The following is a 15,583-nucleotide window of genomic DNA, read 5'->3' on the forward strand; positions in this document are numbered from 1 at the left end:
GCAGCACAGGGGCCCTGGGGCCAAGACACAAAGCCATTTGCAAACGGGTATGAAGAATGTATAGCCTCATAAAATTCATTCTGCCATGCCTGGCCAAGTGCAATTACAAATGGCATTATGTAAACCGATATATTCTAGCTGTAATAACATTACATTTAGCTGCATACATGGTGCTCAAGGCATTGCTGATATAGGTTGTATTTGTCACCCTTGACCTGAACATTCACACATGACAGATTCAGTGACTCAAAGCGGAGACATATGCATGATGACTCTATATGATATATACAGTATGTGTACTTATAGGCCACTTTATTAGGTACACCTAAAATATCTAATCAGCCAATCACACGTATAACATGAGTGCTTTAAAGAATGTAGGTGTGATCAAGACAGTCTGATGAAGTTTAAATCAAGTGACTCATGGCATGATTGTTGGTGACAGATGCGTTGGTCTGGATATTTCAGAAATCTAATCTACTGGGATTTTCATGCAAAACCATCTCAGGTGTTTACAGAGAAGCGTCAAATATCTAAAAAATGGTGTTGGCACATTTTGTGTAGTACATACTAAGCAATGTTTACCCAGCTATCAAAATTAATGTGGCTTAATTCTGGCCCACAACATACATTTACATCCAAAATTAATGTGGCTTATATCTGGCCCACACAGATACTTACATCCGGCCCATATACCGCATGGAACGATGGCACTTGGGCGGTCCGCTCCTGTTTGCCAGATCTGGGCCACAATTAAGCCACAGTAATACTACATATCAGCCAGAATTCAACCACATAAACCAGAACTGACCCTATTCTGGGCCACAGTTTGCTTTTATTCTAACTATAGCCACTATAGGCTCACAGCCACATTAGCCAGAGCTTACTGTGCCGAATATTTGAAATAAGTGGCCCACATATATCTTAAGATAACTGGGACACATTTTTACCTACACATGTGAGCCACTTTGGGTTTACACCCAGATTACTGTTAAATGACTATGCCAAATTTTTGCCAACTGTGGCCCACCTTTGTCCTCTGTCATTTGGGCCAAATTTACCATTTTCCACACGGGCCACATTAGGCTCACATTCAGATTACATTTTGCCATTAGTGTCAAATCTTTGCCTTAAATGGCCCATATATGAATTGGAATCTTTGGCTCCCTTTTGCCATTGTACAGGTGGGCCACTTCAGGCTCACATTAATTTTGTCTGGGCCGAAAGAAGACCACAAGACCTCATTCTAGTAGAGTGCCTTATAGATAGAGAGAAAGGGGAGATTTACATGGGTGACAAATCTGCTTCAACTGTGTGATGTTATCTTCTAAATAAATACCAAAATCTCAAAGCAATGTTTCTAGCACCTTGTTGAATTTATGCTATAAAGAATAATAAGGTAGTTCTGAAAGCAAAGGTTGTCCAAGGTCCACCTAATAAAGTGGCCAGTGACAGTATTTGCTGAACAAGCATTACTGAAATGTTAGCAGATTAATCCTAACAAGAGGGCAGAATATTATACACACGTTTTAGAATGAGTGTGTGTCAAACTAAATTTCAGACAAATTTCATACTAATCTATTAACCCAGACACCCTAAAAATATCTTTCTTTCTCACCAGCATGACATCCTTTCATATTACTGTCTTTCTTCCCTTACCACTCTCGCTAAAGCCAGACTGCTTTGTGTTTGAAATTAATTAGAGCTCTGTGTACTATTGAATAAGTCTCAGGTTTGGGCCAAAAACTGATTAAGTATCAAGTGGGCTGCTGAGAGCCAGAGTATAAGTATGTGCATGGGGTTACAGGTTAATCCTTATTGATTTTCCACAATCTGCATATAAGCCCTGCTAAAAGAAGGTATAGAATGGGAGGAGGAGAAAGTGATGGATAGAAAATGATTCAACACAACATTTGTATAAAACTGTACACAACTCATCATTTCTGACATACCCAATTAAGTTTAAAGGCGCAGTAACTCCCAGTGGTTGAAGTAGGTATTGCAGTCCAAATTCAAAATACTTTTTCACCCGTCCACTTCTCCATAAATTCCATGCAAATACAGGTTGCCAGATTGACATCACAGGAGCAAACATGCCTGACTATCGAACATACATGGTGTCCTAACTACACACGATGACACATTATAAAATAAATGTTTTTCAAATTAAAAAGAATTTTGTTGTAACCGTCACTTGCAATTTCTATTTTAAAAAATGGTTTATATTTCTCGAGGCTGAACAACAGCATACTGACGGTGATCACCTCAGTTACTTATTATTATTAATTATTATCTATTTATTTAGTGTTAAATGCTATCAATGTGATTTTAAATATTTTATGTAACATTTATTGTCATATTTAAAGAAGTAGATAGTTTACCTCAGATCTTGGGAAAAAAATAAACACATAGTTTAAAATTGAATGTTAGAACTCTGATTCAACTGTGCCACTGAGCATGTGCTTTAAATAATGTTAGGATTTTAGAGAGCCCATATTATGGGTTTTTGAAAATGCCCTTCCATGTAGTGTGTAACACAGCTCTAAGTGAAGTGAAATATCCAACTAAGGCTTAAATCTGTAAGTGTACAGTGTTTAAAACTATTGATTCATCTATAAAAGAGTCGACTCATAGTGCTTCAAACGAGTCGTCTTGATAACGAGTCATTAGGTGTTTCGTGATGGCTACAAAACACAAGTAGTTGCGTGCGCAAACCCGGGAGATTTGAAACCTGCGGCCCCGCCCACTTACACAGAAAAATGCCACACACACACACCGGTCGAATGAAGTCAAGCTGTGCAGATGAATATTATTGACAGTCTACCCAAAGATGAAACATCAGCAATATAGCCCAACCTTCAGCAGTTCGAGTGCTTCTGGAATCTACATGCTTACAAAGAAGACTTCATCGGCCGTTTGTTAAAGGAAGGATCAGTAAAGACTGTCAGACCATGGATCAGTGCATCATGGATCAGTTTCTTCCCCCATTTTACAAGTGTAAGTACGTGCGATTAAAATTGTTGCCTCGTTTACTCTAGCTTGCAAATTATGTATTTAGTTGTGTTTTGTTACCTGTAGCCGCGTGTACTGTATCAGGTAAACTTTTTATTCTCATATCGCGTGTAAAGCCATGTTGAAAACGCGACGCATGCCGCTTTGTTTACGGATCGTCAGCTGTTCCTACACACATGCAACGGTCAAGTTTCAAAATAGTTCAGCTATTCTGGATATAACTATGGTCGCGGATATAACGGAGGATGCGGGTGGTGAGGGAGGTGTCGCGGACGCAGCCCGGGCCGGGATTCTGAAGTGCGCATCCCATGCAGTCTGCGCTATCCCATCATGCTCCACGAGAATGGGAGTGAAGCGATGCAACTGACGCAGGTAGGTCACGTGACCATGACAAAATGGCAGATGTAGTACGTCTGAATTTCATTCATACTTCTCACATTCAAACTGTATAGAAGTCTTTTTTAACGGCCGAGTAGTACGTTTAAATTCAAATGCAGTACCTACTGAGTAGTAGGCGGTTTCTGACGCAGCCTAAGAATCATATTAATCTGGTTCTGTCACCATTGCATTGGCTCCCTATTAAACATTTTATTTGTTTTTAATCTTATTGACTTCCTTCAAACCCCTGAATTGCTTAGCTCCCAGGTATTTAAATGAGCTCCTGGTGTATTACTTCCTCTGTGCTCAAATAAATCTGGACAATTTACGAGAATATCAAAATCGACTGTAGGTGGTAGATCCTTTTTATATCTGGCACCTAACCTCTGGAACAGCCTTCCAAGAAAAGTTCAGGATTTTTATTATTATGGTATTTTTAAGCTTTAGTGTCAAAAATGTACATCATGTTTGATCATATGTTAGTGTACAACCTCAGCTTTCAGCTTTTTAAAGATATGTTTTCAACATTGTTTTAAAAGATAGAGGCAACAGATTCCAAATGCCAACTGAGAAAGCCCCATCCCCTTAGTTTTTAGGCAAGAGCGATGGACAGTGAACAAATCTAGAGAATAAAAGAGGAGAAGATATGCATTGGCTCATGGGGTCACGGGGCTTGTATCGGCCAGCGGCACCCCTGAAGACGTGATATAGGATGGGGATTTCTTGATCAGTTCACTTTGCTCTTGCCAACAGCCTTCTGGCAGCATTTTGTACGATCTGTAAGCATGCAAAATACAAGAATATGAAAATACCGCAAAGCGGTAGCGCAGTAAGAAGGTCACTGGTTCGAGCCTCAGCTGGGTTAGTTGACATTTATGTTTGGAGTTTGCATGTTCTCCCTGCGTTCGCGTGGGTTTCTAATGTAGCTTTAATATGTGTGAGTGGAAGTATGCATAAAGGGTTGTAAATTTGTTAAATAACTAAACGGTAAGTTCATCAAAAAAGGTTTTGTCTATGTAACATGGTTCAATTATCAGTGGCTCATACACATATGTCCTATATCATCTGCCAAAAAGGCAGGTTCTTGTGCATGTGCGTACAACAGTTAGCGAAAGTTACACAGTTTACTTTTTAAATAGGTATATGATGTGAAAGTAGAAAATCTGTAAGTGTACAGTGTTTAAAACTATTGATTCATCTATAAAAGAGACGACTCATAGTGCTTCAAACGAGTCATCTTGATAACGAGTCATTAGGTGTTTCGTGATGACGCGGCTACGAAACACAAGTAGTTGCACGCGCAAGCCCGGGAGATTTGAAACCTGCGGCCCCGCCCACTAACAGAAAAAAAGTCACACACAGAGACACACACAGACACCGGTCGAATGAAGTCACGCTGTGCAGATGGATATTATTGACAGTTCACCCAAAGATGAAACCTTAGCAATATAGCCTAGCCTTGAGCAGATCGAGAGCCTCTGGAAACTACCTGCTTACAAAGAAGACTTCATTGGTTTGTTAAAGGAAGTATCAGTAAAGACTGTCAGAACATGGATCAGTGCATCATGAATCAGTTTCTTCCCCCATTTCACCAGTGTAAGTACGTGCGATTAAAATTGTTGCCTCGTTTACTCTAGCTTGCAAATTATGTGTTTAGTTGTGTTTTGTTACTTGTAACCGCGTGTACTGTATCAGGTTAACTCTATATATTCTCATATCGCGTGTAAAGCCACGTTGAAAACGCGACGCGTGCCGCTTTGTTTACGGATAGTCAGCTATGTGTGTGTGTGTGATGTGTGTGTGTGTGTGTGTCTCCTCTGAGGACGGTCGTTTGTGTGAGTGTCTCCTCTTAGGAGGTTAATTGTGTGTGTGTGTGTGTCTCCTCTGAATAGGGTAAAGCTCTAGGCAAAGGGTGATCACGCCGCCCTCAACCCGATAGTGAAAACGAAAGGAACCCGTTTATATTAGCTAAGTATTTAAATGAACTATTGTTATCATCTGCGTTCATACATATATAATCATCTTAATAATTTGTAATAATTCGTCTAACATATCTTTTGCTTACATTGCACTGAAAGCCATGCACAAATCTCACCGCTACGGCGTGAGATGTTTTCTACTCTGTGCATCTCGCATCACTCTGCTTGCGCGCACATATTGGCATATATTCTAATATTGGAAATAATGAACTTGTGCGCAGAAACAGCCCTGCTCTATGGTTTCGCTACATGTGGAGAGCGTCACATCATTTTCCCACATTTGTTGCAAATTACTTGACATCACCTGGACAGAGGAGCTTGGCCGGACACACCTGGCCCGAACCAATCGAGAAAAATACATATTTATGCTTTTTTGGAGACAAACACTTTGGACAACTCTTGAACTAAATTTAAGACCTCGTAAAAATGCAATTAAGACTTTTTAATACCTTTAAGGGCCTTCATTTTGTCAAAATTGATTTATCAACTTTTTATAAGACCCCGCAGACACCATGTATACACCTAGGATGCCTCTATGACAAGTAAATCATGGGTTAATAAAATTTTTTGGGAGAAAATGTATTTACTCATTCTTGTCTTTAGCTAAGTTTCCATCTCAACGGGAAACAAATATTTTAGTTACAAAGCTTGCAGAAAAAAAAACTGGTATCAACAGAAAAAAGAGAACCTGTAAATACAGGGGTTAATAGAGAAGCTTTGCAATTAAAGATTTTCATTTATCTTTATTTCATTTATCTTCATTTCTGTTTGTTCCTGCATTCTCTCATTGAGTGTAGGATTCAACACAACTACGTTCTTTTTAAATGAGCTATTTACTTTTTTAAAAGCGAATTAACTAATTTTTTAATTGACTAAACATTTTTAAGAAGTAACTCAAATATTATTACTTATTTTTTAACAGTAATGCATAGCTATCCTTTTTACTTAGAAAAGTAATATTATTATTACTTGCGTTACTTGTAATGTGTTACCCCCAACACTAGTAATAATAATGACTGAGTTGAATGTCCACTGTTAGAAATGATTCAACAAATGCATTCCCATCCATTATTTACATTAACAATTTTTTTCCACACAAGTCAAATACCACCTCAAGCTAGTGAGGTTAAGATGCATTAAAAAGAGTGATGAAAACATTGTTGCAATGTGATTTTGAAATTTACATGTTCACTTGCTTTTATCAGCACTGCAAATGTTAGTCTACCCGAGTCTGTCTATTTAAGTGTTACGATAATAAGCACCCTACTCATTTGTGTCACTTAGAAATATGCAAAGACTCAGGTATGGCATTTGACTTCAAGAACAATTGAATTGTTATTTCAGTTTAATTTAACTTTATTGCTGTTTGCAGCTGACTAATTTTTCCCCATCTTTCACCTATTACTGTTTCCTTCATCATCTCTTTAAATGCTGCTTAATTTTCAGTGTTTTGTGCTCCATGGGTCACTCTTGCTCTCGTGTACGGTTTATTTAATGTTGTGCCATGTTTGATCAGTGTTGTTGCTTTGTAAGGCTCAAAGTGTATTTCATTTATTTTGTTAACATGTACTTGCAGTCTTGCACACAGCTTTTCAAAGCATACACAACTTGACAGTGTGTATACATGAACACTACGCCCTAAATGAGTGCAATACAGACTAAGTCCAGACAGTTATTGCCAAGTTTCGGCACACTTTTTCTCTCTAAAGTTGAGTGATAATGTTGTCTCTATAATCATTACACAATCGTCTATTGTTTGGTCACCTCATTAGTTTGTTGCTGTTCTGTCTCTTTCAATGTCTAAACCTACTGTGGGACACCAGTCCAGCAGCTACAGTGTTGACACCTTGTGGACAAAGTAAGTAAAGCAAAACAGTTCAAAGTGCAGAGGCAAGTACAGTAAATTGTTCTGTATGCATGTATCACATAACTGTGATGACACTGGTCTTTTTTTTTATACCTAATGTAATACACTACATAATGTAATACACCTGATTCAAACTAGTATCCGCATATGTATATGCCATAGACTGGTATATACACATATATAATTGAGGCTGTTCTTTAGAATAAATTACAATTGCAGTTTATCAGACCAACAACTCCACTTTGGTGTTTAGAAGATGCATTCCGCAGAGTATTGTTAGAAACCATTTATTATTTTTAAACTTAAAATATTTAGGATTAAAAAAATATATATCACATTGTCATAAGCATTTATACCAATTGCTGTGACATTTTATGCTCAGGTGCATTGCATTTCTCTGGATAATCTCTGAGATGTTTACATTTCTCTATACATTTAATTCAAATAGAAGGTGATTTGATTTTTTTATTTGAATTACACTATTTGACAATTTTGTTTCAAATCAGTAGGCCACATCTGGAAACAAACAGTTCATATTTCCATTAGGAGCTTCAAACTCAAATTCAACCATCTGCAATTCAACACTACTAAATAAACTTGTGTTGCATCTAGAGGCAACACACTCAGCTTCTTCATTTACTGCAATGTTCATAATAAATTAATCAACATTACCTCAGAGAAATGTACTCCAGGTTTAAAGTGTCACCTACAAAGCCCAGAAGCTAGAGGCTAGTTAATGTCTAAAGTAGGTCTGTGCTTCAAGGGTGCAATCTTGATCTTATGGATGTTCTTTTGGTTGTTCCTTCAAACGTCTTCTCATTTCTTCTGCATGGGCTTTGCTGCGCTCCCTTTTTGATTGATACTGTGTGGACAAACAGAGAAGAAATTATTTAACCCAAAGCTGCAAGAGAAGCTTTAATTAATCAAACTTTTATCAAACCAATTCCACTAATATTTGGATCAGGTAAAATGATTAGAACACTAAAAAGAAGCATTCAAGTAGACAATAAACAACGTATAAATGTTATTTTAGGGCAAATGATTAGTCTCTGATAACATCTGATATTAACACCCATCAATGATAAGTCAAGACACATTACTGTTCATGCCTAGTTTTAAACAAAACTCAAATTACTTGCCTAAGACAGCTAATGGTTTGCATGCAATTAAGTGAAGATTTTGAGGTTGATTCAATTTCCAACATGTTTTCTGCAAATTATTTAAAGTAAATGCATTCTTTTCTAATAATAATCATTAGTAGCATTAATCATTAAGATTTGGTATTTGTTATCTGTTATCTGTAATTTTGGTATCTGTCATTAAAGTGTAGTATCTGATTTTCACCATCAAAGAGTACATATTCACAACAAATAAAGTTGTAGCTTGATGATGCACATGTGCAGAAATTATGTTTATTGGTGAGATAAAATATTAAAAACTATATCAAAGGCTAGCGTGATGTAGCTTTTATTATGCCAAAGTTGACTGCTTAAAGTCTTTTTTACATGGGGAAGAAGCTGTGCTGTTTTATCAAACTAAATACATTTTTGTTATTACATAATGCTGCCTTGTGCGGTCTAATAAAACATACAACATATTAAAGTGTCTTTGGTGTTTCCCTGTTTTCTGTCAAACCAAACTGGAAATCAAAATGTGACATCATTAGCATTGTGACAGAACAGTCTGTGTTAATAGCTAAAATTGTTTATTTCTCTAAATTTTAACATTTTCTCAACATTTGGGATCATTCAAGCAGACCTGCATAAGTTAGCAAAACATACAACACTGTTCTAGAGATTTTGGGATTTTTTATTGAAAAAATCTCACAGATAATAAAATAAGCATGTTATTTTTTTTATTTTAATAAGCATGTTGTTTTAAAAAAAAAAAAAAAAAAACAGTAATTTTTAAATTTACTTTGGCTTGTATTTCATTGCAGACTATACAACACACATTATTTAATGGGTTCCTCGTGATTTCTATTTTTTTTTTTTTTTTTCAAAATAAACACGTATTCCAATTTTTCTTTCTTGCAACACATTCCTAAAAAGGTTGGGACAGGAGTTAAGTTGCGGTCACACTGCACTTTTCTCCCCATAGACTACCATTCATACGCACGCGAATGCGTCAGACCGGAAACGCAAGTTCGTGTGTCAAGTTTTGCAGTTCGTTGCATTGCAAAGTTCAAGCTTGGTGAACTTTGACCTGCAAAATCGCATCACTTGACTGCGTGGGACCAATCGAGGATCAAAACAGGACCTCTCTGGACAGAAATTTAAAACATGGAGCAATCGCTCGCTTTTTTAAATGTCTAATTATCTTGTTTAATCCCGCCCCCTTTTGCAGCACCGTACAACAGAATTTCTTAAGCTGCGGTCACACTGGGCTTTGTGTGTGCGAAATTCTGTCGTACGGCAAGGTCAAGTGTTTTTGACCTTGCATGCATATCAGTATGTTGTTGGAGACCCATATAACCAAAATATGACCCTGTTTAATGTATGCATATTTTAATATGGTCCTGGCTGTGGAGGAAGAGGATACAGGTCCTTTACTGGCCTCCCACCTTAAGACTTGTTTACAGGAAGAATGGGACAAAATTACCTGAAACAGTACATCACTTGGTGTCTTTTGTCCCTAAATGCCTTTTAAGTGTTGTAAAAAGGAACGGCAACATTACAAAGTGGTAAATGCTTTACTGTTCCAACTTTTTTTAAATGTGTTGCAAGAACCAAAATTGGAACATGTGATTATTAAAATAAAAACAATAATAATAAAAAAACAATAAAAAATCATGAGGAACACATTAAATAATGTTTGCTGTATAGTCTACAATAAAATAAAAGTTTAATTATAAAAGTTATTTGCAGTTTCCATACTGTTCCAACCTTTTCTGATTTGGGGTTGCATTTAAACAGCATGAGAGTCATGCTTAAGTGCAAATAAGTGATAAAAAGTTCTTTTATAATAAATCCAAAACAAAATGTCAATGCATTTGCATTGCTGATAACAGTAACATGTACCATCCATTTCTTTTTCTTAGCATTTAATAATCGAATATGTTATATCCAGGTGTAAATGGGTTATTTTATCCAAAATGACTTAAAATGTATAAATGGTCTCAAATTTGTGATCCCCGTTCAAATATCTAAACTACAAGAACTCACACACAATGCAGCACTCACCTCTTTTCTGAGACAATCACGCATTGCACGGTCCACATCATTACATGTTCCAAAGAACTTGAGGACGTTATGCTATAAGACAGACACAGAGATTAGCTACCTGCATTCCTGTTTTCAAAGTAAAAACTTAATAAATATTTAGCATCTTTCTCTAATTAATGGCCAGTCTTCATAACAGATTATCTGACAGAAACAACCATATTTATGGTACAATCAACAAAATCTGTCAAATATTCAAAATACATTTAATATTAAAGTACTAATTCTTTATCAAATCGATTACTGATAATGGACGATCAAAAGATTGAACAGAATTAAAAGAACAGTTAAAAAGCAGCCAACGTCCACTGTATTTGTTTTTGTACCAACTATTGATGTCAATGGCTGCTTTTTGCCAACATTCTTCAGAATATCGTGTTTTGTCCTCAACATAGAAAAGAAATCCATAAATGTTTAGAACCAATCAAGTGCAAATGGTAACTGAAGTTCATTTTTGAGTGAACTAACCCTTTAGGAATTATGATGATGCTACTGTCATCTGTGGCACTACTTTTGTTTAGCTAAATCAACTTTGTTTCACAATTGCCAAATGTTACTAAATTTACACTTACTGAACTGAATCAATATATGTATGTATGCATCTATGTATGTACGTACATACGTACGTATATATATATATATATATATATATATATATATATATATATATATATATATATATATATATACATACGTACGTATATATATATATATATATATATATATATATATATATATATATATATATATATATATATATATATATATGTATATAGATATATATGTATATATATATATATATATATATATATATATATATATATGTATATATATATATGTATATATATATATGTATATGTATATATATATATATATATATATATATATATATATATATATATATATATATATATATATATATGTATATATATACATATATATATATATATATACATATATATATATATATATATATGTATATATATATATGTATATATATATATATATGTATATATATATATATATGTATATATATATATATGTATATATATATATATATATGTATATATATATATATATATATATATACATATATATATATATATATATGTATATATATATATATATATATATATGTATATATATATATATATATATATATATATGTATATATATATATATATATATATATATATATATATATACATATATATATATATATATATATATGTATATATATATATGTATATATATATATGTATATATATATATATATGTATATATATATATATATGTATATATATATATATATATATATATATATATATATATATATATATATATATATATATATATATATATATATATATATATGTATATATATATATATATATGTATATATATATATATATATATGTATATATATATATATATATATATATATATATATATATATATATATATATATTGATGCCATTGCTGTTATATAATAATGATGCTATTTTCCTCTGTAGAGCTGCTTATAGCTAAATTATCTCCACTTTATAATTGATCTGGTTAATGCAGTATTTTCATGTTGATCATTTTTTGAAGCAGCTTTTTATACACATTTTAATAGGTACATATTTAAAACAATAGTTTGTAACACTTTACAATAAGGTTCCTTAGTTAATGCATTTACTAACATGAACTAATCATGAACACTTGTACAGCATTTATTAATCATGATTAAAAATTTACTAATGCATTATTAACATCCAAGTCAAGGCTTGTTAACATTAGTTAATGCACCGTGAGTTAACATGAACTAACAATGAACAACTGTATTTTCCAACTAACGTTAACTAACATGAACAAATACTGTAGTAAATGTATTGTTCATTGTTTGTTTATGTTAATAAATGCATTAATTAACATTAACTAATGAACCTTATTGTAAAGTGTGACCGAATAATTTATTTAAAAATGTCATGTCTTATCTATACATGACTTTCATAAAATACATAATTAATTATAACAGCATCAACTCTTTAGTGTCCTCCATTTTTGGTCCACAGAAAGTTTTCAAAGTTCATATTTTGCATAATTGCCACATTTATTGCATGTTTGTGTAAGTGTTTGAATACCTCTTTGTGGCACTGTTTGAGAAGTGTTATAAGCTGATTGCACTCATCAGTATGCAGATGGGGCGACAGATCCGGATGCATCCTGAGTTAAGGTTGTATGTCTCAATCTATGACACCACTTGCCTTGTTGGTGACTATCATTATTTACACCATCATAAAGGAAAGGAAAAAGAAAATAAAATGTCTAAAATCCATTTATTCAAAAAGTACAAAAAATACACTGCAAAATAATATCAATAAACTGAGTCGTTTAATCTAAGTCTCTGGAAGAGACAGAACTAAAACGCATGTAATCAATATGGGTTGTACTTTCATGCTTTTTTGTTGTACAGTTGACACATTAAATATTTGGTTGCAAGGGTTCAACGGATGAACAGAACTAATGAAAGTTCTTTTTTATACTTATTCTCATTTGTGTTGGAAAGATGACCAGTCATTTTAATTTTTGGCTAAATATACAATTAATGCAAATTCTTGAACACATAAACTGAAAATTTGCATTGTCCATTATTCTAAACTAACACACATCTGTAAATCAGTTCTCTGCCAATGCTGGTTCTTTAAAATGTTTTAAAAAAAGCTATCTTCATTCGGGTCAATAATATTAGGCTGGACTAGCAGAAAGCTGGAAAATCAATAAAAAAATCTGACTTGACAATAAGGATACTACAGCCTCCCCATCCCATACCATCACTCATTCTAAAATCCTCTGAAATCTGCAACACTTACCTGCAACAGAAGAAAACATGTATTAGTTTTAATCCACCTCAATACGCTCTCATATATATATATATATATATATATATATATATATATATATATATATATATATATATATATATATATATATATATATATATATATATATATATATATATATATACACATATACATACATACATATACACATTTGAAGTCAGAATTATTAAACCCCCTGAATTATTAGCTCCCCTGTTTATTTTTTCCCCAATTTCTGTTTAATGGAAAGAAGAATTTTTTCCAACACATTTCTAAACATAATATTTTTAATAACTCATTTCATTTATTTTATCTTTGCCATGATGACAGTAAATAATATTTGACTAGATATTTTTTCAAGACACATCTATACAGCTTAAAGTGACATTTAAAGGCTTAACTAGGCCAATTAAGATAACTAGGCAGGTTAGGGTAAATAGGCAAGTTATTGTATAATGATAGTTTGTTCTGTAAATAAAAAAGATATAGCTTCAAGGGGCTAATAATTTTGAGAAAAACTGCTTTTATTCTAGAAAAAATAAAACAAACAAGACTTTCTCAAAAAGAAAAAAAATATTATTTCAAAAAGAAAATAAAATTCAAAGGGGGGCTAATAATTCTGACTTCAACTGTATCTATCTATACACACACACACATATACATACATACATATACATACATACATACATACATACATACATACATATATATATATATATATATATATATATATAGTGTTGGGCAAGCTACTTGAAAAATGTAGTGAGCTAAGCTATTAGCTACACTACTTAAAATGTAGCTTTACTACACCAAAAGCTACACCCTGGGAAATGTAGCAAGCTAAGCTAAAAGCTACTTTGCAAAAGTAGCTTAGCTACATTTAAGCTATTTTTACAATTTTCATTTTTAAATCAAAGCAACTTAAATTATCATTCATATCTTAGTGATCACTAAAACTGTCAATGAATCATATGAGGCAGAATTGTTCAGTTTAGTTATTTACTGTAAATAATATTGTACCAAACAGAAACAAATTATAGTATATAACAGCAAAAACAAAAAATCCAATAAAACTAGATGTTACGCATTTAAAATACTATAAAAACGTATAGTAAAGGGAAATATTGACGAATAAGCATTAAATTACACGAACATATTGTAGTATCATTACCGTAGTAAACTTTAGCCTTTACTACAGTAAACTATATATAGGTTGAAAGTTTGGGAAATGGTCAATTCATGGATTTAATTTACATGAAGGTCAATGTAATTTTGACAAATTTTAGTGCCAATACCAAAAATGTAGTTCATTGACAATTATTTTGATTTGTTAAAAATAAATCTAATTCTGATGAATACATAAAAACATGTGCAATGCGAACATGCTATTCAACATTTTGACCACCAGGTGGACACATATGCCCGTTCTACAGTTTTGTAACTAATCTAAATGAATACTTGTATAAAACTCTGCTTAAAATTTAAAACCATTTTATCCATTTAAAATGGCAAATCTTGATGGAGTATAATCGTGAAAATAAAGGTGAAAATATTCATCATAAACTATTATTAGGTCTCTTTAAAAACCTGTATCAGGTACATAAACTATACAGGGACAACCCTGTTAAAAGTATTGACAGGAAAACTGCAGACAATTTATTTTAAATAACTTTACATGACAGCTCCTGAAGTGAAATGGGGTGTCACACATTCACTATCATTACACGTTTTATCAATTAATCATTGTTGAAGTTACAATTTATACTCAACTAGAGCTGCTTTTTTTGTGACCGTAAATACGTAGCTATCTTTTTAGTTTTATCGTTTATTACTGAAATTTAAAAGCTTCGCCATCATTACTACACTCAACATTGCAATTACGTATTATCAATTAAAATAAACTCACCAATAGCCTTACAGGCAGTTCAGTTGTGTGGAGCTCCTGAAGGGCATCACACTTCACGTGTTTACAGAACACAGTGGCTCATACTCACTAACAACGAATCAGAAATGTATTTTAGTCAACTCCTTTGCTTTGTATGTTATGTTCTTACACAGACATCAGGTTTTTAATGCAATGCAATAATCTTAAAGCTGCAATTCACCAAAACATTAAATAACATTTTGCATGGTGCCTTCCTATGCTGCGGGATCCCTACTCCGGAAAAAGTATTTTGTTACACTGCAAAGTGAACCAATCAACCGCTTCGTTCTCATCACACCGGCCAATAAAATTAAGAGTAAGGACTTTTATGAAAATAC

At 33.1% G+C, this 15,583-nt stretch overlaps 1 protein-coding gene across 3 annotated transcripts; it reads right to left on the reverse strand.

The window, feature by feature from the left end:
- Positions 1 to 7,687: 7,687 nt before the first annotated feature.
- cmc2 (C-x(9)-C motif containing 2) lies at positions 7,688 to 15,500 on the reverse strand. 3 transcript variants are annotated; one of them, XM_056478275.1, is made up of 5 exons: positions 15,228 to 15,500; positions 13,251 to 13,312; positions 12,584 to 12,654; positions 10,419 to 10,490; positions 7,688 to 8,098 (listed from the first exon to the last, which is right to left on the reverse strand). In XM_056478275.1, the coding sequence occupies exons 2-5, from the start codon at positions 13,279 to 13,281 to the stop codon at positions 8,015 to 8,017; spliced, it is 258 nt and encodes an 85-aa protein (XP_056334250.1). In that variant the 5' UTR covers positions 13,282 to 13,312; positions 15,228 to 15,500; the 3' UTR covers positions 7,688 to 8,014. The 3 variants fall into 3 exon arrangements, with proteins under 3 accessions (XP_056334250.1, XP_056334252.1, XP_056334251.1); XM_056478277.1 differs by having other exon boundaries at positions 12,584 to 12,717; positions 13,272 to 13,312; positions 15,228 to 15,499; XM_056478276.1 differs by lacking the exon at positions 13,251 to 13,312 and having other exon boundaries at positions 12,584 to 12,717; positions 15,228 to 15,499.
- Positions 15,501 to 15,583: the final 83 nt, after the last annotated feature.

This window comes from Danio aesculapii, chromosome 18 (genome assembly GCF_903798145.1).
Source record: "Danio aesculapii chromosome 18, fDanAes4.1, whole genome shotgun sequence".
In the NCBI taxonomy this organism is placed as follows: Eukaryota; Metazoa; Chordata; class Actinopteri; order Cypriniformes; family Danionidae; genus Danio; species Danio aesculapii.

Coding starts and splice junctions, on each gene's coding strand:
- cmc2 (XM_056478275.1), bottom strand. CDS start 13,281: ATGAGTGATGGTATGGGATGGGGAGGCTGTA. Junction 10,491..12,583: donor TCAAACAGTGCCACAAAGAG/GTATTCAAACAC, acceptor TCTGTCTTATAG/CATAACGTCCTCAAGTTCTT. Junction 8,099..10,418: donor GTGATTGTCTCAGAAAAGAG/GTGAGTGCTGCA, acceptor TTGTCCACACAG/TATCAATCAAAAAGGGAGCG.